Genomic DNA, 25,129 nt, shown 5'->3' with positions numbered 1-25,129 from the left:
AACGCCGGTGATCACAAGACTTATAAAAAGCTTATTCACTGTCACTTGTCACATGATGACACCATGGTAATCGCAGTCAGCAACCCTCTTTCTATTGAATATCTCTCGAAAGAAACGTCCTTTAACCACCAGATTTATGAGCAGAATCTCTGGTTTCTGATTACTTTTGTTAACAGGCTGGTTTTGTTGGGTGAACATTTTTATTGTGAAGGAGTTGGGTATATTCTGCTGCAGAGAGAGGAAGCAGTAAACCGTCAGCTTCTTATCAGGGCGATTAAAACTGAACTGTGAAACCGCTTTGTAATGACATTATTACACAAACAGATATTTAGATGGTGATGCTATATTGTGTTGCTCTCGCTTTAACGATAATAAGCATCGGGAATTTGAAAATCTGAAATGATGCTTTTGTTGTTATGCAACCCAAAACTTTAACACCACAGGGAATGTTGAGTTTTGTGGGAATAATATTAAATAAACTTTAATATTCCTGAACTTTGTGATCCAGTAACTTTACAAGCCCTTTCTTAGTCATGTGTTTAATTATGGTGTTATAATATGGTATTTAAAAAAAATAATCAAATTGAATAATTGAACAGTTTCACCTTAATTTTATTTTTATTAAACTCAAAAATGCATCATTTGGGCTGGTGTCAGGTGTTATTAGGTCTGATGCATTAATAATTAATAGAAAATAAATGTAAGATAATTTAGGATTAGGTACCTACTGTCAGGCTCAGGGTGATTGATTCATGTAGCCATACTTTAAATTATTTGATTTTATTGTTTTAAGTGAAAAAGCAAAATATTTACAAGTAAATCATTTTTTTTGTGTTATTTATTGATGCTATATAAATTGAATTTTATTTAAAATTATTGCTCGATTCTGATGATGAAATTGGTCAATATGAAAGTTGGTTGAGAGTTTGTCCAGTTTTACTTTTGTTTGAACGGTGAAGTTTTTTGCTTTGTATTGTTCAGCTTCTCTCATGACAATGTGAAAGAGTTTAATCCTTTTGCAAGGCACTGAAAAAAGTGTTGGGCAGACATGTTTTTTTTTTTTTAGCTTACTACCACATTTGCATGAGACATTAGTTATTCAAATCTAAAGGAGGTGTACAATTTGACTCTTTTAAGCTATCAGACATGCCTAATTAACTTTTAACAAAGTTGTATACAAAAAACTAAGTTTCTAAAAACACAATTGAATTGTTCTTTTTTCCACATGTAATATGATAAAGATAAGCACTTCTGCTGAAATGGAACAAGAAAGGTCGACTCGTGTTACCATGACAGGGTTTTTTCCCTGTGTCACCATGACTGTGTGTTTTTTCTAAGAGAGACAAAGAGGTTTTCTTTTCCCACAGTTTCTGTCTAGTTTTATGTCGTCTTTTCATGTCGAAATCTTCACTTTTGTCCAAACTGTCCAGACATGCTCATCAAAGTTTATTTTGTATGTAAATAAATCCAACCAGAACACATTATTGTCTCTCTCTCTAAAGCTACATTTACAGGGATTTAAGCAGGTCAAAGATAGTCATGCTGTTTTTTTCTTTCTTCCCTTATCGTATGCATAGAGCTCGATTTCAGAGACACTCGACAGCACAGACAGCATGGATGCAAGGAGGATGGACATGATCTATACCATTGAAGACACCCCACCCTGGTACCTGTGTGTGTTCTTAGGCTTACAGGTAAATCTGCACATAAAGCTGGATTAAATAAGAAAGAATAACAGCACCTACAAGTTTATATCCTCCATGTGTTCAGTGTTTTTCCTCCCATCGCTCGGCACGTAACCATGCAGCACCGACTCAAAAATAGGATTTGTTTCCATCAGTCGTCACATTAATGTTGCCACCAAGCGACCTCAGCGTCGTTTTGTCCGACATTGGACATTTTGTCATGTGTCATCTCCCCTTTATGCCTCAAATCTGTGAGGTGGATGACCTAAACCTCACAAATGTACAAATGACGCGAGTGCAAAGCCCTACAAAGACCACACAGTAATTATGTTTACCAAACATACCCGCATGGAATAAGTCCTAAACTGCTGTTTAAATAAATGAATTTTGTTTCTAAAATAGCGGATTGAAGCGTTGACAACAATATCTCACCCTTGTTTTTGTTTTTCTGTCACCAGCAAAAAATGTATCTGTACCTTGCTCTTAGTTTATTTCATTTTTTATTTTTCATTTAACCTTTCTTTTGCTAGGATTAAAAAAAACTAATTTACAACAGTATCCTGGGCTAGGCCGCAGCAGAACAAAATAAATGCATAAAACTTTCAACATTTAGATAAGTTTGACTCCAGTAAAACAAATTATTTAAATCTGTAACCAGATGTTTCTGTCCTCAGTTTGAGATGTTCTTTGATAAATGGTGATCAGTCCATGTTTATGATGAGTCTTTAAACTATATAGAAACAATGTTTTGCACCCAGATTTACGTAATTTTAATAAAGACTTGCACTATCAGCAGTTTTTTCTTTTGTTTTGCATCTAGTGACGAATTGGGTTGGAAAGTTCTGAGGAACGCAACCTTTAAATGCTTCCTGGGCATGTTCCATCCAGCTCTAAAGCATTTAGCTTCAGGCTACTAATCTTCCAGTTAAATGCCAGGAATAAGAGCTGAGTGTACTCAACACACACATCAAATAAATCACGCAGGTGTGGCTTGATTAGTCCAGTTATGTTCTGGTACAGACATGAACATTTTTATAAGAGAAGTGGTCCTGATTTTAGCTAATTCTTTTAGCAATTATTTTAGTTAATTATACAGTTCTGGTCAGAAGAGCAACTACACACGCCACAGGAGTGACTTTTAAAACAAGAAGTGGTTGCACAAGTTTGAATATAATGTGGATTTTCAGAAGCCCTCATAATGTCAGTTACACACACACACACTCCCGCCCGTGCGTGTGTGTCGCAACAGAGATTAATAGAGAAGCAAAAACTCTTACTAAAGTAAGAGTTGCACAACTTCAACATGTTTTGACTCAAGTAAAAGTAAAAAGTAGCCGTCCAAGAAATTACTCGAGTAAGAATAAAAAGATGTTCAGTAAAAATACTGGGAAAAAGTAAATTACTGATCATAATATCTGATTTAATTGTTTAAAGTGATGGCATTAGACAGAAAATTACAACGCATATTTTGAGCAGAATACTTAAAAGAAAATTTTAATATGTAACTTGATACAGGGCAAATACAGTGTTTACTGTATCTTCTTGATCTCAAAATGGCTCAGCACACTGAAAAAACACAATCTTACAAAGTATTTTTTGGTCTAGTGAAAGTATTTTGGTACACTTGAAATAAGACAAAACCAGCTTACAAGTAACTTTTTAGCAAGTTGCAGGAGTTTGTTTTCAGCCAATAATTCCTTAATATTAATGGAAAAGTACTAGTTCCATTAGGAGATTTTTTATAACTTGTAGCAAGACATTTTTCCCATGTTACAAGTTAATTTATTTGTAATAGAAACTGGACAAAAAATACTTGGTAAGATTTTGTGTGTTTACAGTGCGGATTCTGTAGATGGAAACTAGTATTAGAATAACCAGGCTTGTTTGCAAACAAGAGGCCTCACTTAAACATAAACTGAAGCTGTGTATTTCTCTGATGCATTTTTTTGCTAAAACAAACTTCAATTTCATTCAGTAATGTTTCTAGCGGTCAATAGAGTGGCAAGAAATTTTACTCAAGAGTATCAATGCTTCACAGTAATATCACTCAAGTAAAACTGAATGGTATGTTGCAGTAAAACCTCTCCTAAAAGTACTTTGTTTCCAAAAAGTTACTCAAATAATGTAACTTAGTAAATGTAACTAATTACTACCCACCCCGGCGTCTCAATGATGTGAGGATGCGACTGTTGTTTTTTTCACTGTGGGAGGGTGACCTTTGTTTCATATTCCAGTTAAAGGTGGAGTACGTAACTTTTGCAAAAATATATTTTTTAGAATTTGTTAAAAATGTCGCTATGTTGTGACAATTTAATATGAGACGGATTAAAAGCTTAATCTCTTCCTCTTCCTCACAGTGCTACCATTGCCGTCTGAAGAAAAGTACCACTCCTGGTCAAAAATAACCAATCAGGGCCAGGAGGAGGGTCTTACCGCTGTCAACCAATCTTGTGAATGTGCTGCTAAATGTGCTAATGCAGAACAAACAATTTACAGTTTCAGGAAAACGGTTTAACTGCCGTTATTGGCGGCTATGCTAAATAGCTGGAGCATTCACAGCAGGCCCTGCTAACTGGAAGACACGTAGCACAGGGAAAAGCGGCGGGTTTAAGCAGCACATACATGAACATGACTGACAGCGTTAAGACCCTCCTCCTGGCTCGGATTGGTGACAGAGGAGCACAATTTTCTTTTTCAGATTATCTGTCTTATAATGTCACAACATGGTGATGACTTTAACAAATATGTAAATATGTTTTTTATGAAAGTTACTGCAGCTTCAACTGATCGTCTTGTGACTGACGTCTTTTTTTCCCCAGCACTACCTGACGTGTTTCAGCGGGACCATCGCCGTCCCGTTCCTTCTCGCAGAGGCCATGTGCGTCGGCTTCGATCAGTGGGCCACCAGTCAGCTCATCGGAACCATCTTCTTCTGTGTCGGCATCACCACCCTGCTTCAAACGACACTGGGCTGCAGGTATCCAACAGTCCAGCTTACAGTTTCCTAAAGCTGGGGGGCCATTAATGCCACCATCACGTTCCTCTTCCTCCACCTTCCTCTTTTGGTCTCTGTGGTGTGAATAAGTGTGTAAGCATAACTTTGTTGGGTCTACTCAGCATTCAATCATTACTTGAAGTTCCCTGTTTTGTTCATGTGACTGTTGTCCTTTAAGACTCGGACTTCCTCTTTGCCGAGGAGAAAGCAGCTTGTGTTTCATAAACTTGGAAGTGAAATTATAAAATTCCTGAAACTAAACACAGGAGATTTACAGCCATTCAGGGAGCGAGCTGCGTGTCGTTCAAGTGTTGCATCACATGCTGGCAAGTGGAGCGAACCAAAGCTATAATAAATTAAATTAACAGGCATTTGCTTATGAGAAACTGCTTGGAAGACCTACTTTCAGAAATACAAGTGCACACACGTCAGGAAAAATGAGGTGACCTAGTTCTCACAGATTTGTTCTCCAACACAAATACATATTTCTGCTGGTTTGTTTACAAACATTTATCTAACCTTCCTCCACTCTGTGCCTCCAGGTTTTAATCTTTTTAGCATAAAAGTTTTTAAACTATCTGCTTCTCATCCTTATTTTTCATCTAATAAGTTACTTTTTCTTATCAACAGAGATGTCTCTTTTGGATGTTTGGTATATTTTGTAATAAGTTTACAGTTAAAAGTAAAGTAAACAACAGAAAAAGTGAGCAAATTTCACTCACATTTGTTGGAACTGGAACAAGTTTTCGTGATCGTGAGCAGATATGTAATTTTAAAGACTGCAGTAGTTATTAAAAATAAGGAATAAACTTTAATATACAGCTGTCCCATATTATGTTTTTAACATTATATAGCATAATAACCTTAACATGTTTTAGAAATCTCCATATCTTTCTCTCTGTTTGTCTGATGTGTTCTTTGGTCTTCATGACGTTTTTTGCTCTTGAAAGTTTTCCAACAAACCTGTTAGGACTTCACAGAGCAGCTGGATGAGTGTGCAAGCTTGTCTTTCGGAAAGTAAATCTTCCAAGCAAATGCCTGTGAATTGCCTAAATTAACCTATTTTTTTGGCAACAAGTTGACGTTTTATGGTGTCTGGAAAATGTGTTGTTTCAAAAACCTCCAGAATGTAGCCCGTTCGTAGCAACCCATGCTGAGCTCCAGCACATTTGGTCAGCTCTACAATGACTACTGGAAAAGTGAAACCGCTTGCCTTCTTGTTGGTTCTGCAGGAGACTCCACATCTGCTTTTCTAAGATGTACTGTTATATAATGGTGTATAATGGCCATTTTCACATTCAGCTGTAAATGTTGAGTTGGGGGCGTGGCCAGCAGCAGCTTATCTGGATTTAAAGGGACAGGAGACCCATAAACAGCTCATTCTGAAAGGAGCTCAAAATGGGCAGAACTGACCAAACTAAAATCTAATTAAGTGACTCTGTGCAAAAAATGTAGTGAACATGTTTTGTATAGAACATTGACCTTTCCTAACCTGTTCAGGGAAGCATAATAGATCACCTTTAAGTGACTTCTGAAGACTAGATGCTCTGACTCATTTCATAATCATCATCACGTAAAAAACACTGAATTATTGTGGTTGTAATAAAGTTGTAGTAAAGTTTAAGAACACTGAAGGACTGTTTTCTAGCCACTGTACATGTAAAGGCTGATAGGAAGACTGTCTCTGCATGTCCTTCATCATGAAGGTCTGTTATCAAAAGAAAATCATCAACCGCAGCGACCTGGTTGATGAATGAATGAATTCGTCATTGCACATGAAGAATGTGCCATGACGAATATCATACCTAGATAATGAGGAATAAAATTACATCTACTGCCAGCATGACATGGTTCTCAAGAAACTAACACATGAAAAGGGAGGGAGTAACCATGGCAACTGGTAATGTCACATAGCAGTTATTATTTTTAGGCTAATCATGTAACTGAATCTGGAAATACCTCATTGTTGAATCACATGCTTTGTTACAGTCATGTTTGCGTGTCACAGTTGAAAGGATTATGTTTAAAAAAAATCTGCAGTTCGGACATCAAGTAAAATCTGGCCGATGTGGTGGAATGAAGTGAAGGTGATGTGAGAAGGAGAAACTGATTTTATTTTCCACATGGCACTGTCAACCATTTCACGTCTCTTCCGGTGAAGTTAAACTAATTCAAGGGCATTATCCTTAACTACAATCAATGTCTTGTTGTGATGTCATACATCTTAATGCTTGATTTATTGTTTATAATTAGATTTTACCCAAATCAGATTTTTTTGCACAGCATATTTGATCCCATTTAAGTTTGTTTCTTTTGTGAGTCAGATCTCCCAACTCAGAGAAAGCAATTCATTCACATTTCCAGGTCAGAATTGGACAATTGTTTTTTAAAGTGTTGGGCCAAAAGAGGAAGAAAAACAAGTGTGTCAGAGGGTGTTGGTGCTCGATTTAAGTTATGTAAGCTGTTGTCCTTTCCTGACTCTTTTGCTCGGTTCCAGTCACAGGCTTTGGCTGTGGCATTCCTGTCACATCAGCAGCTTACCATCTCTCTCTGAGGTGAAAGATGGGCTCCATCTGTCTTTGGGTTTTACTGAAATGCCACTGAAGCAGAGAGGGAGATACTGAACCTGACTGAATATGGGCATAAATAATGTTTATAAAACTGTGTAGTTGTAGAAGTTAACACAGAAATGTGTTTTATGTTCTATCTGAAACATATCATGTCCAAGATAATCATTTAACAAGATGTTTTTTAATTATACTATGGTCTAAAACAATTAATCATGATGAATCAATTCCTGAAATAATCGACAACTAGTAATTGATTAATCATTAACTAGAGAAAACAGACTCGAGAAAGGCCCAAACTGTACAGTTATGCACTAAAGATAAAAACAAAATGTTCTCTATCTGTAATTATGTTTTATCCATAACTCCTCAAGTGGACCTTCACCTGGTTGAATTTCTGTAGGAAAATCTCCTATTAAGCACCTTTTGCATCCATAAAAAAACTAATCCGTAGAACTTCTCTACACAATGTCGAGCAGAAACTGCTGAGCTTCTCACAGGTTGATATTAGGATTTCTTTTAGCTGTATTTGCTACCAATAATCAAGCATCAAGGAATGATTTTTAGGTGATAATTTTAGCTCCTAATTTCTAAAATGAATTGAATCATTTGTTTATGTGCATTTTAAACATAATAATAAAATAAACTTGAGTAAAATGAAAAATCAACAGAATGTGGTGAATTTTTTAATCAGATAAATCATCAGAATAATTGTTAGTTGCAGTCCTATGCATTATATTTGCAAACTTTGATCATTTTCAAACTCCTAAAGGCTGGTTTTACAAAAAGGAGTGATTTTAAATATCAGAAAGAACTACTTTTTGTGTCATAATGAGAGTTTTATCCTCGTTTAGTAGCACAGACTCAACAGTGATCAGCTTTTTTAGAAAAATGGTTACAGCAGGGCTGGTATGAACACTTTGTCTACATTTCTGACATGCTGCGCCTCTACAAGCCAATTATTACATCTCTGAAATGCCTTTCTGACACAGATTTGTCTTGTTTTTCTCCTCCAGGTTGCCTTTGTTCCAGGCGAGTGCGTTTGCTTTCCTTGCACCAGCCAGAGCCATTCTGTCTTTAGAGAAATGGAAATGTAACAGCACAGGTAAAGTTGCTTTCCTTCGGTTTCTGCTACAGGCTTTGTACTGCTGCTTTAAATTCTTGAATTTATGTTTTATTTTAGTGTTTGGAAAGTGCTTGATTTCCGTATAAAGTGGTTACAAACTGTGCAGTTTGTTAATAAAGAGCAATGTAACATTTTATGAAAAGCCCAAATTTGTAAAATGTTTTTTACAGTTGAAATCTGATATGTTCATATATCTAAAAGACAGATAAAAAAAAAAATCTCACTGCCTGAAGTTAAACCAGACTAAACTTTTCTTGTTTTTAGGCAAGTTAGTTATCAAAATTATTTATTTTTGCTAAATGCCAGAAAACTTTGCAAGAAAATTCTGAAGAGATTTTCTTTGTAGATTATTTTTAAACATTTAATTTGAGCAGGAAGGCCATTTACTTTAACGCAATGTGTTTGGATTGTTTCAGTGTGATTAATATTATTCTGAATTGCTCAATGACTTATTGATTGTAATGTATTTACAGTTATTGAAATTGGGGATTTCTTTTATTAGTATTTTGTTCTTTGAGCACTCAGGTTTAATGGGTCAGAGAGAGACATTTTGTTTTAATTTACCTTGTAATGTAAAATACTATCACAATAAATCATTGATAACAGTAATAAATAAAATACTGAATAAAATTTTTTTTTAGTGTATTTGTATTCTTTTTATCTCCAAAAGGTTACATTTTATCTTGAAAATGCTTGAAAAGTGCTTGAATTTTGTAAGTGTACAAACCCTGCTCCTAATAAAACGTTTTGTTTGTTAAATATATAATTTAATGATCCGTTTCTCTTCAAACCTCAGCAGAGCATCCGTTCCTGAACGGGACAGAACTTCTCAACACCGAGGACATCTGGCACCCCAGGATACGCGAGGTGAGGCGAAGGAGAAGAGGGAAATTTAAATGATTACAAAATAAGCTTCAAAAGATTAAATCAGAGGTTGTTTATATTATCTTAAGTAACGTTTTATGCAACTTTTTACACAACAGAATTATAATTCAGTCCTGGGTTTTTCCTAACCTAATATAAACGTACTTTGTTGTGATGGAGAAATCCCCGTCTCCATATGTCTGCAGGGTTTGTCTTTATGTGCTGGATGAAGTTAATCTGAGTTAACCTTTCCAGTCTGCATGAGCCGGTTCAGTAATTGATCTTTATGTGACGCGAATGAGACAAAACTGATTTTAAAGTGGAGGGGAAAATGCTTAAGATGAAGCGGGAAGAGAGAGGAACTTAACGGGGTCATTACCTGGAACATCGATTCCATGATGATGATGATGGCAGCAGTTTATGGTAATTTCTTGATCATTAAATGTGATTAATGTGATGTTTGTACAGGCTTTCCTTCAGGCAGTGTCCATATTTACAGCTGTAAAGTAAATGTTTAGTTTAGAACAGCAGACTCTGATAAACTGGACATATTTTTTCACAAAAAGTATTTTTCTTAAAGTGTGTACTTTAAAGCAGTGGTCCCCAATCCCCGGGCCGCGGACTGGTACCGGGCCGCACAAGAAATAATTAAATATTTTTCGTTTTATGTATTATTTGAGTCTGGAGGATCTTTTATTGTAAAAATCCTTTAACCGGATTCTCTCGGTTCTTGCGCGCCAACATTGAGCCACAAGCAGCAAAATGAGTAAGAAACTGATCAGATTCTTTGGAAAGTTTCTTTGCGAGGGGAAAAGGCCCAGAGAAGAGACAGGAGAATGGATTTATAGGTGATTCCCACATTTCAAGTTCTGCACGATATGGTGATCGGCTCGTTAATGAGGCAATGAAGCTTCAAACTGCTTCGCTGTGCGTAAATGGTAAAAATGGTAAATGGACTGAACTTATATAGCGCTTTTCCAGTCATTTTGACCACTCAAAGCGCTTTACACTAGAGTCACATTCACCCAGTCGCAATCACAAACACATGTATACACCAATACGCAGATCGGTAGGCAATTTGGGGTTAAGTGCCTTGCCCAGAGGCACATCGACATGTGGCAGGAGGAAGCTGGAATCGAACCTACAACCTTCCGATCGCAAGACGACTACTCTACCAAAGAGCCACAGTAGCCCGTGCATAAGCAACACTTCCGGTGTCGTTGTCTCTCACCACTCCCAGATGGACCGTCTCGTTGCAGAGAAACAAGCTCAGGGCTCCCATTAGTTGTTATCGTGAGGTAAAATTTTCATGAAAGTAAAATATTCGTTTTTTGTGGCGCATCTCTATCTTATTTTGGAGGGATATGTAAACGTTACCATAGCGACCAAAGTCAGAGCTCGTTAGGGCAGTGGTGGAGATGAGATGAGAGGAGAGGAGCTTGTGAGTTTTAAGTCTGGTTCACACGATTTAAGGATTGTCAGTCGATTTTCCAAACCTCTGTGACCACAGAGCCGATAAAAGTACAACAGGTTCGATTGGTTCGTGTGTCCAGCCACATGGCAGGAGCAACACACCACGCAAGAACCGATTCCACTCACGAACATCCCGATTCCAGAAGAAAAACCAGTAAAAACCCCAACATACCATACGTGAATTTAGAATAATCAAACACGGATGACGATGTAGAAGCAGTAGTGATAGTTTGTGCACTCATTTAAGTGATAAAAAAGAAAAGGCCTTTTATAAAAGACTGTTTGGGATTCCTCCCCATGCTTACATCACCGCGCTTTCTGATTGGCTACCTGTCACATTCAACAGGCTGCGTTCTCGCTCCCAGTCAGGGAAAACCCCACAGGCTGAGATAATCGGGCCAAGACAATGTTGAATATGCCCGATCTAAAATCGGGCATATTCAACACACCACCACGTAACACACCACACACTGCAGGACGTTGTAAGATTGTCGTAAAGGGAAAATCGGGGCAAAAAAAAAAATGGCTTCAGCGGGAACACCAAATGCAGAAGCATTATCTGACGGTTTCTCCTCCCTCCCACTCTGGGCCGCAGCAAAATTGCTAAGTCTTGACTGGTCCGCGGTAATAAAACGGTTGGAGACCACTGCTTTAAAGTGTTCAACAGAACCACGGCTCATTTTGATTGGATTTTTAACAGGAGACATAATTACTTCCCCTGTTTCTCACTCAAATGCCTCATAACACATCTGATTATTTGAGATGTGGTTGAATCATGAGATGGAAAGCAGTTTTAAAGCTTCACCACTTTCCAAAAACCACATGATAACTGGAATATTTCTGACATTATATATTAACTTAATGAAGTCTGTTATAAAGATCCGTTACATCCATCTGCAATAAACTGTACAGATGCAGACGGCTCTGTTGAGCTTATTGAGATAATACTTCATTTCTCATGAAAAGTGAGTCTAATGCAGAGATCTGTTTGTATGACAACTAACACGTGTGTCAAACCCGAGGCCCGGGGGCCTGATCTGGCCCGCCGGAGCGTTTTATACAACCTTCTGGTCCCTTAAGTTTTTCCACAAATCCACACAATTCGCACAAAATCTAAATCTGTTTTAGAAAAAATTGATTTAAATGAGATCTGGTATGAAACAATAAGATTTTCTTTCTTTTTTAAAGTTTTTTTATCCTCTCTTCCTAAACATGTTTATTTAGCAATCAGCACCAAAAAATGTGAAGTAACAGGTTATTTATATTAAGTTTAAAATATAAACTTAATATAAATGTTTATATTGTAGCTCTGCTCAGCTGCAATAGCCATTAGCTTGTAGCTGAGCAGAGCAGTTTGATTTATAACTAAATAACTAAATAATTACTATTTCTCCAACCTTTCACAGATCCAGGGTGCGATCATTGTGTCTTCTATGATCGAAGTCTGCATCGGAGCTCTGGGTTTGCCTGGGATGCTGCTGAAGTACATCGGGCCCCTAACTATCACGCCCACCGTGGCCCTCATCGGGCTCTCAGGCTTCCAGGCTGCTGGCGAGAGGGCTGGAAAACACTGGGGCATCGCCATCCTGTAAGCACAGATTCAAAATGCAAATCAAGAATTTATGAATAAAAGGGGAAAAAGATTTTCAGACAAACCTGACTGTAAAAATATGTTAAAACATCAATTAACTGATGCTCGATACCATCTGACTCGATACTACCTGACCTAAAGAAATCACCTTAGTAGAACATGAAGAAGACAGCAGGATCTTAAAAAGAAACGCTTCATGCCCTAAACGCTTTGGTACTCCAGTTAACCACAGTGAGAGCTAAAGCACTGCACACTATTAAAATCAGTAGCTGCATTTTTGTTTACCTTAAATTGCGCAAATTGGAATTGCAAAAATAAATGTACTTGATGGAAACACGTCAATTTAGAAAAATTTTATGTTTCTGTATGTTTTTGCACTAGGTTGAAGAAGTTATTCAGCTGCATCAAAACTTGTGTATTTCACAAAACTACAATGTTTGAATGCTTTAATGAATTAGCAAGGTGTCTGCGCATACTTAAAAGGTTTTAAATCCATTTATCTAAACTTAAGGCCTTAAAGTGTCTTAAGTTAATAAAAAATGTAAGTTGGCCTGTCATATATTTTGCATTTTGACATCGCAGGACTACTTAATCGCAAATATATATATATATATTCTTGTGGAACTTTTCTGTCAGCCGTTTTGTGACTCAAGGTGATTGTGGCTACCGCTAACTAGCTGCAAATGTACCATAGCTAGCTCTTTTGAGTCAGTCATGAGTGCAAATGTATCACCTTCTAGCTGGATGACGTTCATCTTCTCCTCACTTCTCTTACTATTCTGAGCTAAAACATTTGGAAATACTTCTATACAGAATGAGTGATTTTTCTTTTGTACGTTTCTGTCATGATACAGGCATTAAATTTCATTGTTAATTATCTTATAAGGTCTTAAAAAGGATCAAATTTGTTTTTGTGAAACCTGCAGAAACCCTGATTTGCCTGAGTTTTAAACAATAAAAGTTGAGTCTACATCTGTCCGTATAATCTGAAGCATTTCTGGTAAAACCAGTTTTCTGGTGCAAACCGAGAACTTTCTGGATATTTTTATTGTAAAAAGAACGGTGTAATGAAGGTAGCTGGTGCAATTTCTGATGTTGAGGTTGTGTGACATCAGTTCCTGCCGTGTCATTGTTGTTGGCTGGAGGGCCTCTGCTCTCGCTCTGCAGGGATAAGGATATGCGCCTGTAGCTGCCAGAGTTCCCAGGCTGTTAGGATAATTGATTTGCGCCGAATCCTCTGGAGTTGTGGCGTGACGCATTCAGGACTAAATGGAACATCTTCGAATAGGACTACTCCTCACACTGGGGAACAGAAAGTGTAGAAAATAACGAGGCCCTATTATCTGACTGAAGGGTATTTTTTGTCTGCAGGACTATATTTTTGGTGCTGCTCTTCTCTCAATACGCTCGAAACGTTCACTTCCCCCTGCCAATCTACAAAGCCAAGAAAGGCTGGACGTCCTACAGGCTGCAGGTTTTCAAAATGTTCCCGGTGGGTATTCGTTTTTCTGAACATTTTTCCCTTGTAATGAGTTCACCTTGTTTTATTTAAAGATTTGTTCTCGTACAAGTCAAATTATTCAGCAGAAGTAATCTCATTCTCCCCCGGCCTCCGTAAATCAGTCCTTTTATCCCCTCTGCAGGCCAAATAATTAAAAACACCACAGGTCTGTCTGATTTGTGTGTCTCATTTAAGATGCTTCACTGTGATCTCAGAAGCCAGGAGCGAGATGGAGCAATGGATATCAGTGATTTTATGCAGAAAGTGTTTAATAAGTTGTATTAACTGGTACTTTAAGACACTTTTGTGCATCAGATTTTTTATATATATTATTTAGCATTTAATAAGAATTAAGACTCAGGACTTGAATTTGGCAGGTATGAATGTGTTTTTCTCTTCTGGTGAATCTAAAAGAGGTTTTGTTCTCCCCTGCATGCAGATCATTATGGCTATTTTGGTGTCATGGCTGCTGTGCTTCATTTTTACGGTGACTGACGTTTTCCCGCCGGAGGAGAACAAGTACGGTTTCTACGCCCGCACTGATGCACGTCAGGGAATCCTGAAAGCTGCGCCGTGGTTCAAGATCCCCTATCCCTGTGAGTTTCTTCAAGATGGAGAGAAAGAGAGAGTTACAAACTTCTTATATCGGGTTTAGTATTTAGGATAAATGGGAATATTGGTCAGCTTTAAGGTTCAGAATCGCAGCTGTTGTTTTACAGAACACTGAAGCTGAAATTACTAATCTGATTAATTGTGATGAATCGATTATTTAAATAATCAACTAATTTTGTAATCGATTAGTCATTAACGGGATCATTCAGACTCAAAAGGCCAGTTGCTGAAAACATTATATATTCAGAGCAGTAATTAAGCCAAAAATGTAAGATGGATGGATATTTGAATAATTTAAAATAAAAAAGTTTTTATTTAAATTTAAAATTGTGATTTAATTTTAGATGAAAACTTAATATTTTAATATTTAAAAAATTAATTAGATAAAAAAATTAAATTAGTGTAAAAATTAATGTAATTTAAAATTAAACTAAAAGAATTTGAATTAAAACTTTAACATTTTTAATATAAATTTGTATCTTAAAATTTCACATTTTAAATTCCAATTTTTCAATTAAAAATTTAGATTATACTTTATAGTCTAAATATTATTGTATTTTAGACTATAAAATAAAATAGTATTTTATAATCTAAAAATATTGGTCTATATTTTAGTCTAGTATATTCTAAATATTGGACGGTAAACATTCCAGTAAAATTTAAATGTTTACTTGGTTATCTAAAAAATTATTGAATTGTTTCTTTTAATTTTTTTAATGTATTTCTCATATTCTAAATAAAAACTTGAGCGAATGTGGCAATTATTATTTGATAAATTGTCAGAATAATTGATAGAATAATTCAGCACAATAAATGTTTGAAAACTTTGTTTTATGTGTTTTTTTATTTGTTTTTGCTCCAAAAATGAAACTCGAAATGTCAAAAAGTTCTGTGTAGCAGCATAGGTGGTGCAGTTTTACACAAATAGATGTGGAGCGTTGGGATTAGTTTTTGTTTTCCTAGACGTGGGAAGCTTCACCTTCAGTGGTTGGAGGAGCTCTGATCCTTTCTGTCCCTCCTCGTCTGCAGTCCAGTGGGGGACTCCCACCGTCACGGCTGCAGGTGTGATCGGCATGATGAGCGCCGTGGTGGCCAGCATCATCGAGTCGATCGGCGACTACTACGCTTGCGCTCGCCTCTCCTGCGCTCCTCCACCTCCGGTCCACGCCATCAATCGGTGAGCTGCTGTTGCTGCTGCTGTCTTTAAAGCTCCGGCTGCAGGATTTAATGGCCAGCATGACACAGATGTGTCCGTGATGCTTCTCTTCTGGCTCATTAGGGGAATATTTGTAGAAGGCATTTCCTGTGTGCTGGACGGCGTTTTTGGGACAGGAAATGGATCCACCTCCTCCAGTCCGAATATCGGTGTCCTGGGAATTACAAAGGTAGTAAACCGCTACCTTTGATGAGGTCTGGGATTACTCATTTTCTTTCTTTCTTTCTTTCTTGTTTGTTTTCCTTTTTTATTTCTTTCATTTTTGTTTCCTTTTCTTTCTTGTATTCTGTCTTTTTCATCTTTTTTCTTGTTTCTTTGCTTATTCTTGCTTCTGTTTTCTTTCTTTTCTTTTCCTTTGTTTTCTTTTTTCTTTTCTGTCTTTTGTCTTCTTTCTTTGTTTCCTTTCTCTTTTATTCTTTTTCTTTTCCTTTGTTTTCTTTTGGTCTTGTTTTCTTTTCTGTTTTCTATTTGTCTTGATGTTTTCTTCTGTTTTCCTTCTCTCTTTTTCTTCCCCGTCTTTCTTTTTTCGTTTTTTGTTCTTTTCTTTTTTTTCTTTGTCCTTTATACAGATGAGCAAAATAGACAAACAGTTGTTGTAAAAGCCATTTTGTTGGTACCGTTTCCCCCTCCAGGTGGGCAGCAGACGTGTGATCCAGTACGGTGCCGCCATGATGCTGCTGCTGGGGCTTGTGGGTAAATTCAGTGCCCTGTTTGCCTCTCTGCCCGACCCGGTCCTGGGCGCTCTGTTCTGCACGCTGTTTGGGATGATCACAGCGGTGGGACTCTCCAACCTTCAGTTTGTTGACCTCAACTCATCCAGGAACCTCTTCGTCTTGGGCTTCTCCATCTTCTTCGGTCTGATGCTGCCCAGCTACCTGAAACAGAACCCGCTGGTCACCGGTGAGCTAAACGTTTCTCATGAGCTCTTATTAACGGCTTAATTACTCAGGCTATATTTTTGTTTTTATCTCCAATGTGTGGTGCTGGAAAAGTGTTAAAGTTTGCCTTGAAAATGCTTGAAAAGGTCTTGAATTTCACTGTGGGGAAAAGTGTATGAACCCTACATCTAGTGGTTAGATGTAAGGGGTGGTTGTAACACCACCCCTTTTTAAAGCAACATTTTCCTTTCATTTTATTGATAAATCCTCATAAAATCCATTAGAAAACCTAAAATAATTTGATCCAGTAAGAAATTCATGCTTATATTTTCATTACAATAAATCAAACAGCTGCTCAGTCTGTTTTCTTTTCCTCAGGCATAGTTGAAGTCGACCAAGTGCTCAACGTGCTGCTCACCACTGCTATGTTTGTTGGAGGTTGTGTTGCCTTTATTTTGGACAATACTATACCTGGTAAGAGTTTTACTCACCTTTTACTCCATAAGGAGGAAGTATGTGGGTGATAATTATGACAAGAACAAGGTAGTTTGGGATTTGCAAAACTATTAAAAAATCTTTAAAAATAACAATATGGCATTTATAGAAATGCAGAACATGCTAAATGTTTTTTTTAATTTTGTTGGTGAGGATTCTTCCGAGGACCAATGGACAGATCTGCATCTTTACTCTTTTTTACTCAAAACTGCTTTATTTATAAATAATAGCCTTCATATAAAACATAACAAAAAGAAACAACCCTTTTGGGTCGGTGGGGTAGAGTCGGTTCATGAAAACTCTTGGCATTTATTTATTACCCCTTTGTGATGCAGTTTACTCTAAACACAAGGAAACATTTTCCTTCTAGCTGTTTTGCTCTCTGTTCAAATCCTGAAGTCAAGCTCTGAAGATCCAAACAATAAAGTAGAGAACGGAGTTCATGAGTAGCTGGTCATACATTTAAAAATTCAATCTTTTATAGTAATACATAAAAAAAACATAAAAATTCAATCTTTTATAATAATACTATGTAATATAATTATATAATAGAAAAAATGCCTTTCAAAACACTTGGGGACACTGAGCAAACAAGTTAAAAACAACAAAAGAAAATGTTTCTTGGTCTTTGGAAAATGAGCCATTTCAAAAACCTCCCCATAAATTACATTTGACATTGCACTGTGACGTTACCTAGCAACCCCAGCCAACCCCAGCCCGTTACCTAGCAACTCAAATGGAACTCCAAGAAAACAAGTGTTTTGTTTCTGACTTACCGTCCAAAAACCACTTACTGCATTCTTGTTGGGAGAGAAGGAGACTGTTCTTCTGCTTTTCAGAGATGTACGATTGTGTAATTTCACATCTGTTTGCAGCCACAAGTGTTGAGATTAACCCTAACCTATTTTATTTGGATTTAAAGTGACAAGATGCCCTAAAAAGGCTCATTCTGAAAGGAGATTAAAATAGGCAGAACTGACCAGACTAAAATCTCATTATCTAAGAAAAATGTAATGAACTTGTTTTGCATAGTCCATAGATTTATCCTAAACTGAAGCAGAATAAATCACCATTAAATGAACTTTAGATTAAGATCTGGTTGTCTAACCTCAGGTTCCCTGGAGGAACGCGGCATCAGGAAGCTGAAACGAGGAACCGGCCTCAACGTCACCGAACTCGAAGGCATGAGATCCTACGATCTGCCGTTTGGAATGGCCTTCTTCCGCAGACACGACATCTTCAAGTACATCCCCATCAGCCCCGTGTTCACCGGCTACCGCTGGGCGCGGCTTCAGGAGGGCGGCAGGTGTCGGATGGGACACGGGGACGTGGGGAAGCGGGGCGGGGCCAGCGCCGAGGGTGGCAACGCGCCGGGGGAAAGTCGGGTATAGCCCTCGTCCACGGAGGGATCTTAGATTTTTAGGGAGCGAGGGATGGTACACTAAGGTGAAATGATGGGAGCACAGACAGAAGCTGAGCAGGATTGTGTGGAAGGAAAAAAACGTTGCACCAACTTCCCCATTGGTATCTGTTTTTCTTCGACTTGTCTGTGTCTGTCCCCACTTCCCTCTATGCTATTTTCAAGCATGCTGTAGCAAGTCACGGCATGCGTTATAAAGATGTCACCATGCAGAGGTCAGTCAGTCAGTCTGTGTGTGTGTGTGTGGAAGGATAAAACAAGCTTCTTTCCAGAAGGAGACTAATGGACATCAAAACAGAGCCTGTGTCTCCTAACTGCTGCTGATTTACTCTCCCTGAATCCGCTCATAAGAGACCTTCTACTAAAAGCACAGCAGGGTGGATAATGTTGCCTCTAAACTTTGTTATGCAACCACATTAGTCACACACACACAGACGGCCTCGGTAGAAGTAGTTTGAGCGCTACGATGCACGATGTGGGGTCATGCAGACTGATAGAAGTAGTTTGTCAGGTGCCCTTAGCCATGCAAAGTGATTGTGAGATTTATTTTTATTTTTTTTGCACTATCTGCCTCCTGATTTTAATACTAGAATGTCATTTTAAAGCCGAGTCGTTTTCTTTATTAATTTAGCAACGCATCACATACCCTTTTTTTTCTTTAGATATATTGAGGATAAATCCAAAACATTTAGGCGAAATTATCACTGTTGGTACCGGTTTTCGTCTCCTTACCATGTCAGTATTATGCAGAAGAAACTGACAGTCACACTGACTTTATGGAGTTGAATTAGTGACTCTAAACAGAGTTTGGTTACATTTATTTGTTTTACGTGTCAACCTGACATTTTCAAAAGCTCTGACGACGCACACGGCAGCAGACGCGTGGCCTTGTGGTGCAGCCTTCATGTAGCGTATTCAGTAGCGGGTTAACTGAATGCTCCACAGGCGCCTCACATTCCTGATCCTAGGTCTGGGTTTGGTCACTTATTCTTGTTTTTTCTTTTTTTAGTAGCAAGGTGCTGCTGTTTTAAGTTTACTTCCCTGAATCAAATCCCGACTTCCTGTTGTTCTCATTACTACGGCGCCTCCTAGGAGACATGGGGGATTTTTTAAAATGTTTTTTATTTTGCATTAGTATTGTACTCCTTCGCAATAGATTACAGTCACAGTTATAACAAATATCAATTTAAAATTACACACATATATGCTTAAAGAGTCTCAGTGAAAACGTTTTATATATTTTTAACTCTTTGGTGCAGAAAATTGTTTTAAAATCAACCTAACTGTTTATTTTTGTTTGCGTAATATCTTTCAGTGGATATGAAAAGTGCACATGAAATCGACCTTTTATTAACCATTTTAAAAACACACAACCTAAACTTGTGTAATGGCAATATAACTTATTGAAAATAATAGTTTGGATATGTCTTTAATTTCTTCCATTCAAGTATCTCTTTAGGTTTTAAATAGGGATAGAAATCCCATGTTTGACTTGCTTGTGGTGCATTTGTATCCCAAAGATGTAAAACTTCAGATATCTCACAAATGAGATATTGCATATGAAAGCCTTACAAAAACCTTATATTGTAGCAGAAAGACCCCGATTATTCAAAATGCTGCATGAGCTGACTACTAAATACATTATTGTGAGAGAATACAATAGTTCTGCAAGAAAACTCCAAATAAAACTATTTCTCCATGTCTCTTAGGGGCTCCGTACATTAAATACTTTAAATTTTTCATGATTTTTCACATGAAAACCAGAAACTTTAATGGTTTTATGTGATGGAACACCACAGATTAGGGCTTAATTCGGAGTTTGATTAATGTTTTCAAAAAGTTTTTAAGAATAAAAACCTGAAAAGTGTGGCTTCTTCAATATTCACCACCTCTGATTCAACACTTTCAAAGCCACCAATTGGAGCTGCAGGTTTTTTGCCAAATTCTCCTTTGCTGGATGGCTAAAGGTCAGATTGGATGGAAATTAACAATGAACTCCACATTTTTCTGGCTTTTATTATTTGTATTAAATAAATTGAAATTTAAGTGGTGTGAACGGCTTTGTGCTGTTCAGAGATTTCCCTCAGTTACAAAATATGATTCCCTGCTGAGAGTTTATTAAACCAAAATTTATATTTTTGCTTCTTTTTGTTGTTTTCAATTTTCCTGTTACAAAAAACCAAAACTTTAAAAGTTTTAGCATTTGTTACTACTGAGATCCTTCAGCACTTCTTTCTCTTATTATGGCAGTTTTTTTATTTATTTAGGTGATATATTATCGTTTTTTACCGTATCTGAGTTTACATCCCCTGATCCGATACTCTCCGGCTCCAGCACCTTTTTTGTTTTTAGTAGTTTTTATTGTCAGATTTATTTTGCTTCTATTCCATTCCATTTATAGCTACTTGGATTTTAAGCCAGGAAAATGAAACATTCAGAAGTTTTTCAATTTTTATTATTTTTTATTTTTATTTCTTTTTACTGCAAGTGCTTGCACATAAAGTGGTGCCAACAACACCGGGGTCCAAATAGGCAACTCCCACTAACCTGGACTTTAAAATGTCCTCCATCAGTAGGTGTTGAAATGTTTTATTAAATGAGCTGAACACGAGTCGCTGAATGTCTTCAAAGGGCCTTTTTTATTTATTGATGGTAGGATCTGATTATAGATTCTGTCCTGTAGTGACTTCACTGATTTCACTTTTAAAAGTTGTTCTTCCATTTTATCCAGAAGTGATTCAATTTCTTCAAGACTTTAATGCTAACATAAAACATCTAACATCTGCACAGACTCTTACGTGTGTTCGATTCTTGCTTGGATGAGTTCTTCTAAAGACACTCAAAACAAAACGTATTGAAGTGACTCAAATGGGATTTTTATCTTTGCGAAATTTTATTTATTTATTTATTTTTTTGCCGTGGTTGTTCACACTTCCAAATATATGCTATACCTATACGTGCTCACCAATGTGAACTGCAAACAACCTGAAAGTGTCCCGTATGCGCAGTAGAGGGCTCAGTAACGTCACACAGAGAGCGGGCTCATTGTTTTGCTAACCGCCATAAAGAAGAAGAAGAAGCAGCTGCTCATTGTTTGCGGAAGTAAACATGGACGCTAACAGTGTAGCATATCTTGCGATTTGAAGTTATTGTCCGATTGGAGCAGCGTATTAACAAGGTAATCCTCATTACCATCCGCCATGATTGTTGTTTTCCTTCCCGCTTGCGCGTATCAGGACACAGAATAGTGACGTTTGTCGAGCATCAATGATGTTCAGGTCGGATGAATGCGACTTTACCGTACAGATTCAGGACACATTTGAAAAGATCAGATGCGTATCGGATATCGAAGTGGCCTGGGTCGCATTCAAAAAAAATCTGACCGTCATGAAAGGTCGACAGGTCGCGTTAAAGCAAAGATTTCGTCACTTTGAGCTGCAGTGTGAATGTAGTCTCATTTATCTGATGATGTGCCGCCATGTTTTTTTTTAAAGATTTTATTGGCTCTAGGGCCTTTACTTGACAGTGAATTGACAGAAAAGAGGGTAATGAGAGAAGGGGGAAGACACGCGGCAAAGGTCGCCAGGCCGGGAATCGAACCCGCGACAGCCGCATCGAGGACTAAGGCCTCCACACGTGGGCCGCGCTTAACCCCTGCGCCACCACAGCGCCGCCATGTTTGAACTAAACATTAGGTTAGATGGGATCTGATTATCATCCTGGATAAGATGGAAGAAACAAGACAAAAGCTGACCATTGTCTCCGTTTAGAGAATTTTAAAACAAGCAAACCATCAGTGACGACCAGTTTGTTTTTCGCCCACCAGCTGGTGGTGAGAAAGTAGAGATCAGAGCAGAGATTGATTTGGTGTTTTACGTCTCCTTTTCGCAGTGAGCTCCTCATAACCTTCACACCGTCTTTCACCGTTTCCCAAAATGCACCTTACACATCTCCCGTCATGTTGTCCCTCATTGTCTACGTGTCCCTCGCCAGTCCCGCAGAGAAACTGAATTCAGTCCCGTCGTGTTTGGTGTACCTGGTTTTCTATCCCGGGGATCCTCACTGTTCATGTTTCTGGCTGCAGGACGAGACACCTGCTGGTCACCTTGGTAAGAGCCGGCTGCTTACGGGCAGCTGAGTGAACCTGCCTTATCTCTGAAGGACCCCTTTAGTTGGTCTCTGTGCCTAAAAGCAGCTTCCTTTTTCACCTTTGGCTCCCAACTTTCAAGTTTTTCTCCTCGTTTCTGTCTGATATTCAGAGTCCGATTACATGTAGTTGTTACAGAAGCAGCCCAGTTAGAGTAAAAGCCGCCGGCGTTCTGGTTAAAGTCCATTCAAGTCAAATGCTGGCTCTTAAAAAGGTCACCACAAGGTGACAGACACTGATCCCTTTCAGTTATTTTGAAGGGGGCTCTGCCTGAAGATTATACTTCTGTGTAAAGTGTTTTATCTTTTTCAATGTTTGTTTTTTATACATCATTTTTATGTTTTTGCAAACAGGTATTTGTAAAGATGAAAAAAAATCCAAACTTTTAATCGTAAATCATGCTGCAACGCACACCGTCTTGTACATTTTATTTAAAACGTCAACACATTTAAAGCTGTTTGTAATCTGTGGTTTTGGTGAAACCCTTTTGTCTGTTTAGGACTTTTTTCATAATGTATTTTTTCTACTCTGAACATTGCTTTCTGCTCACCAGTATAAATCAAAGAACAAGCTGAGAAACTTTAGACGTAAAGACAAAACAGAAACATGTATATTTGATGTTTGCTGAACAGTCTGGACGAGAAATTGTGTAAACTAATTGTAACATTAAAAATGATTTATTTGTTCTTAAAACTATTTAATAAGATGTTGCAGAATAAATCAGTCCATTGTCTTTTTTTCACCACTTTTTTTTTTTAAATAAAATATACAGCTGCATGTCAGTAAACTATATATTGTGGAAATGTTTACTTCAGTAATGTAGGTTAAAAGGTTACTTGTAGTATTTCAAATGACTAATGAATAGCCAAACAAAACTGCATTTTTTTTCTTTTCAGAAATTTTGATTTCATAAGACCAATAAAAATTATTTCATAAGACCATAACGTAGAACAGAAATATTAGGTTATGGTAACGTTACTGCCTTTTCAACTGGGAGAAGCTCCGAATCATCAATTAACCAGGCTGCTCAAACTCCTGTTTCCAAGCATATTTATGGAAAGTCAAGTGGAAGGAAAACCTGCATATGGGGAGTATTCTCAAAAGGAACATGAGACACCAGAGCCACATTGATTGCCTCCATATCAAACTGCATTAATGTAATTCAAGCAAAGGGAGCCTAGACTAAGTATTGCATGTATTTACAGTACATGGACATAGTTTTTTTATTTTCATTAGCTTTAAGCTGTAAATTAACAGAAAACATATTTCGAATGGGTTGCTTTTTTTTTTTAAAAGTACTGAAATTAGCTTCTATATTTTAATTTGAGATTCACCAGCAGATGCATGAAATTTTGTCTTACCAGAAATAGCCAGCAGGGGGCGACAATGTGGCCGAAACAAGAAAAAAGTTATAAAAGAATGTAGTTTCACACCTCAGCTTTTTAAAAAATGTTCTTTTTGTCAAGAGTTTTGAGTCTTCATACTTGATTTAAATTGTAAATAGCTCCTGTGCTATAGGTTTTGGTTTAGTGTTTGTTCATAAATCACATGTCATGAATCTTTAAACACATTGATGGGCAGCCGGTCACACTTTCACATTTATTTATCTTGACAGAAGAGTTAAATAATTTTTTTACTACAAATATTTTGGTACCTCCAGTGTAACAGACACACAACTATTGGCTAAACACTAAACATACATTAGATTATTGACTGAAGGCTGTACTGTAAATTGCATTCCAGATTGCTGCATCTAAGACATTACATAATGTTTACTGAAGCATATTCCAGTAATAGTTAAAGCACATACACATAATTTGGACATAATGACTGATGTTTTCACAGATTCTGATGTAATACTGTCACATGGAGACAGTATTACACAATTGCTATATTTTTAGGAGTGGCAGTAATTTCCAGTAAAACAAACACTGGTGATATTGGCAACGCAGAAGAACCTGGAAGCTAGCGACGGAGGAGGAGAAGATGAAGCTCTTAAAGTTTCATATTATTTATTTAAAACATTATTTACAAAGCGTGTGTTTAAAACAAATTATTAAACTATAACTGTGGCTGCATCTGCTTTCAAGATGATCACTTCGATGAAGATTTCAGAAATCAGTTTAAAACTTGAGACTGAGAAGTTTCACCTTCAGGTGGCCACTAGGGGGCTCTATAAGACTGCTGTGAATCTGTTGCATATTTATGAACTGGAAAGATTTTTTTATTGTGATTCTTTTTAGCACACTGTTTTTCTATGTTTTGGCAGCTTCATTATTAAAATAAGTTCATACAGCTCTGTTGAGTGAATCTCATATTAGGATTCTCCTAAATCAAACATGATTATTTACACAGGAGCAAATTTATCTTTACAAACTAGAGTGCATTAGAATACCATGATATGGTTATTTTATATACACATATATAAACATATATATTCACTTTTCATATATATATATATATATATATATATATATATATATATACACAGTATATACCCTGAAGCATCGGGGGGACAGCTCAGCCAAGAAAAGCTTCAAATTAAAATAATGGAATGTA

The 25,129-nt window shown here is 37.3% G+C and overlaps 1 protein-coding gene across 2 annotated transcripts in view; it reads left to right on the top strand.

Annotated features, from left to right (window-relative positions):
• Nucleotides 1-23,360, top strand: part of slc23a2 (solute carrier family 23 member 2) — a 45,899-nt gene extending 22,539 nt beyond the window's left edge. For both annotated transcript variants that reach the window (XM_028032881.1, XM_028032880.1), the window contains 12 exons: nt 1,578-1,694; nt 4,505-4,662; nt 8,264-8,352; nt 9,170-9,240; nt 12,117-12,298; nt 13,673-13,793; nt 14,242-14,398; nt 15,444-15,591; nt 15,694-15,799; nt 16,263-16,530; nt 16,887-16,982; nt 18,117-23,360. In XM_028032881.1, coding sequence (XP_027888682.1) covers nt 1,578-1,694; nt 4,505-4,662; nt 8,264-8,352; nt 9,170-9,240; nt 12,117-12,298; nt 13,673-13,793; nt 14,242-14,398; nt 15,444-15,591; nt 15,694-15,799; nt 16,263-16,530; nt 16,887-16,982; nt 18,117-18,394 — 1,791 coding nt within the window. In that variant the 3' untranslated portion in view covers nt 18,395-23,360. The remainder of the gene's footprint in view (nt 1-1,577; nt 1,695-4,504; nt 4,663-8,263; nt 8,353-9,169; nt 9,241-12,116; nt 12,299-13,672; nt 13,794-14,241; nt 14,399-15,443; nt 15,592-15,693; nt 15,800-16,262; nt 16,531-16,886; nt 16,983-18,116) is intronic.
• The last annotated feature ends 1,769 nt before the right edge of the window (nt 23,361-25,129 follow it).

The sequence above is a fragment of the Xiphophorus couchianus genome, chromosome 12 (assembly GCF_001444195.1).
Source record: "Xiphophorus couchianus chromosome 12, X_couchianus-1.0, whole genome shotgun sequence".
NCBI lineage: Eukaryota > Metazoa > Chordata > Actinopteri > Cyprinodontiformes > Poeciliidae > Xiphophorus > Xiphophorus couchianus.
The sequence above is the reverse complement of the archived record's forward strand: the minus strand, read 5'-3'. Positions and strand labels throughout refer to the sequence as shown.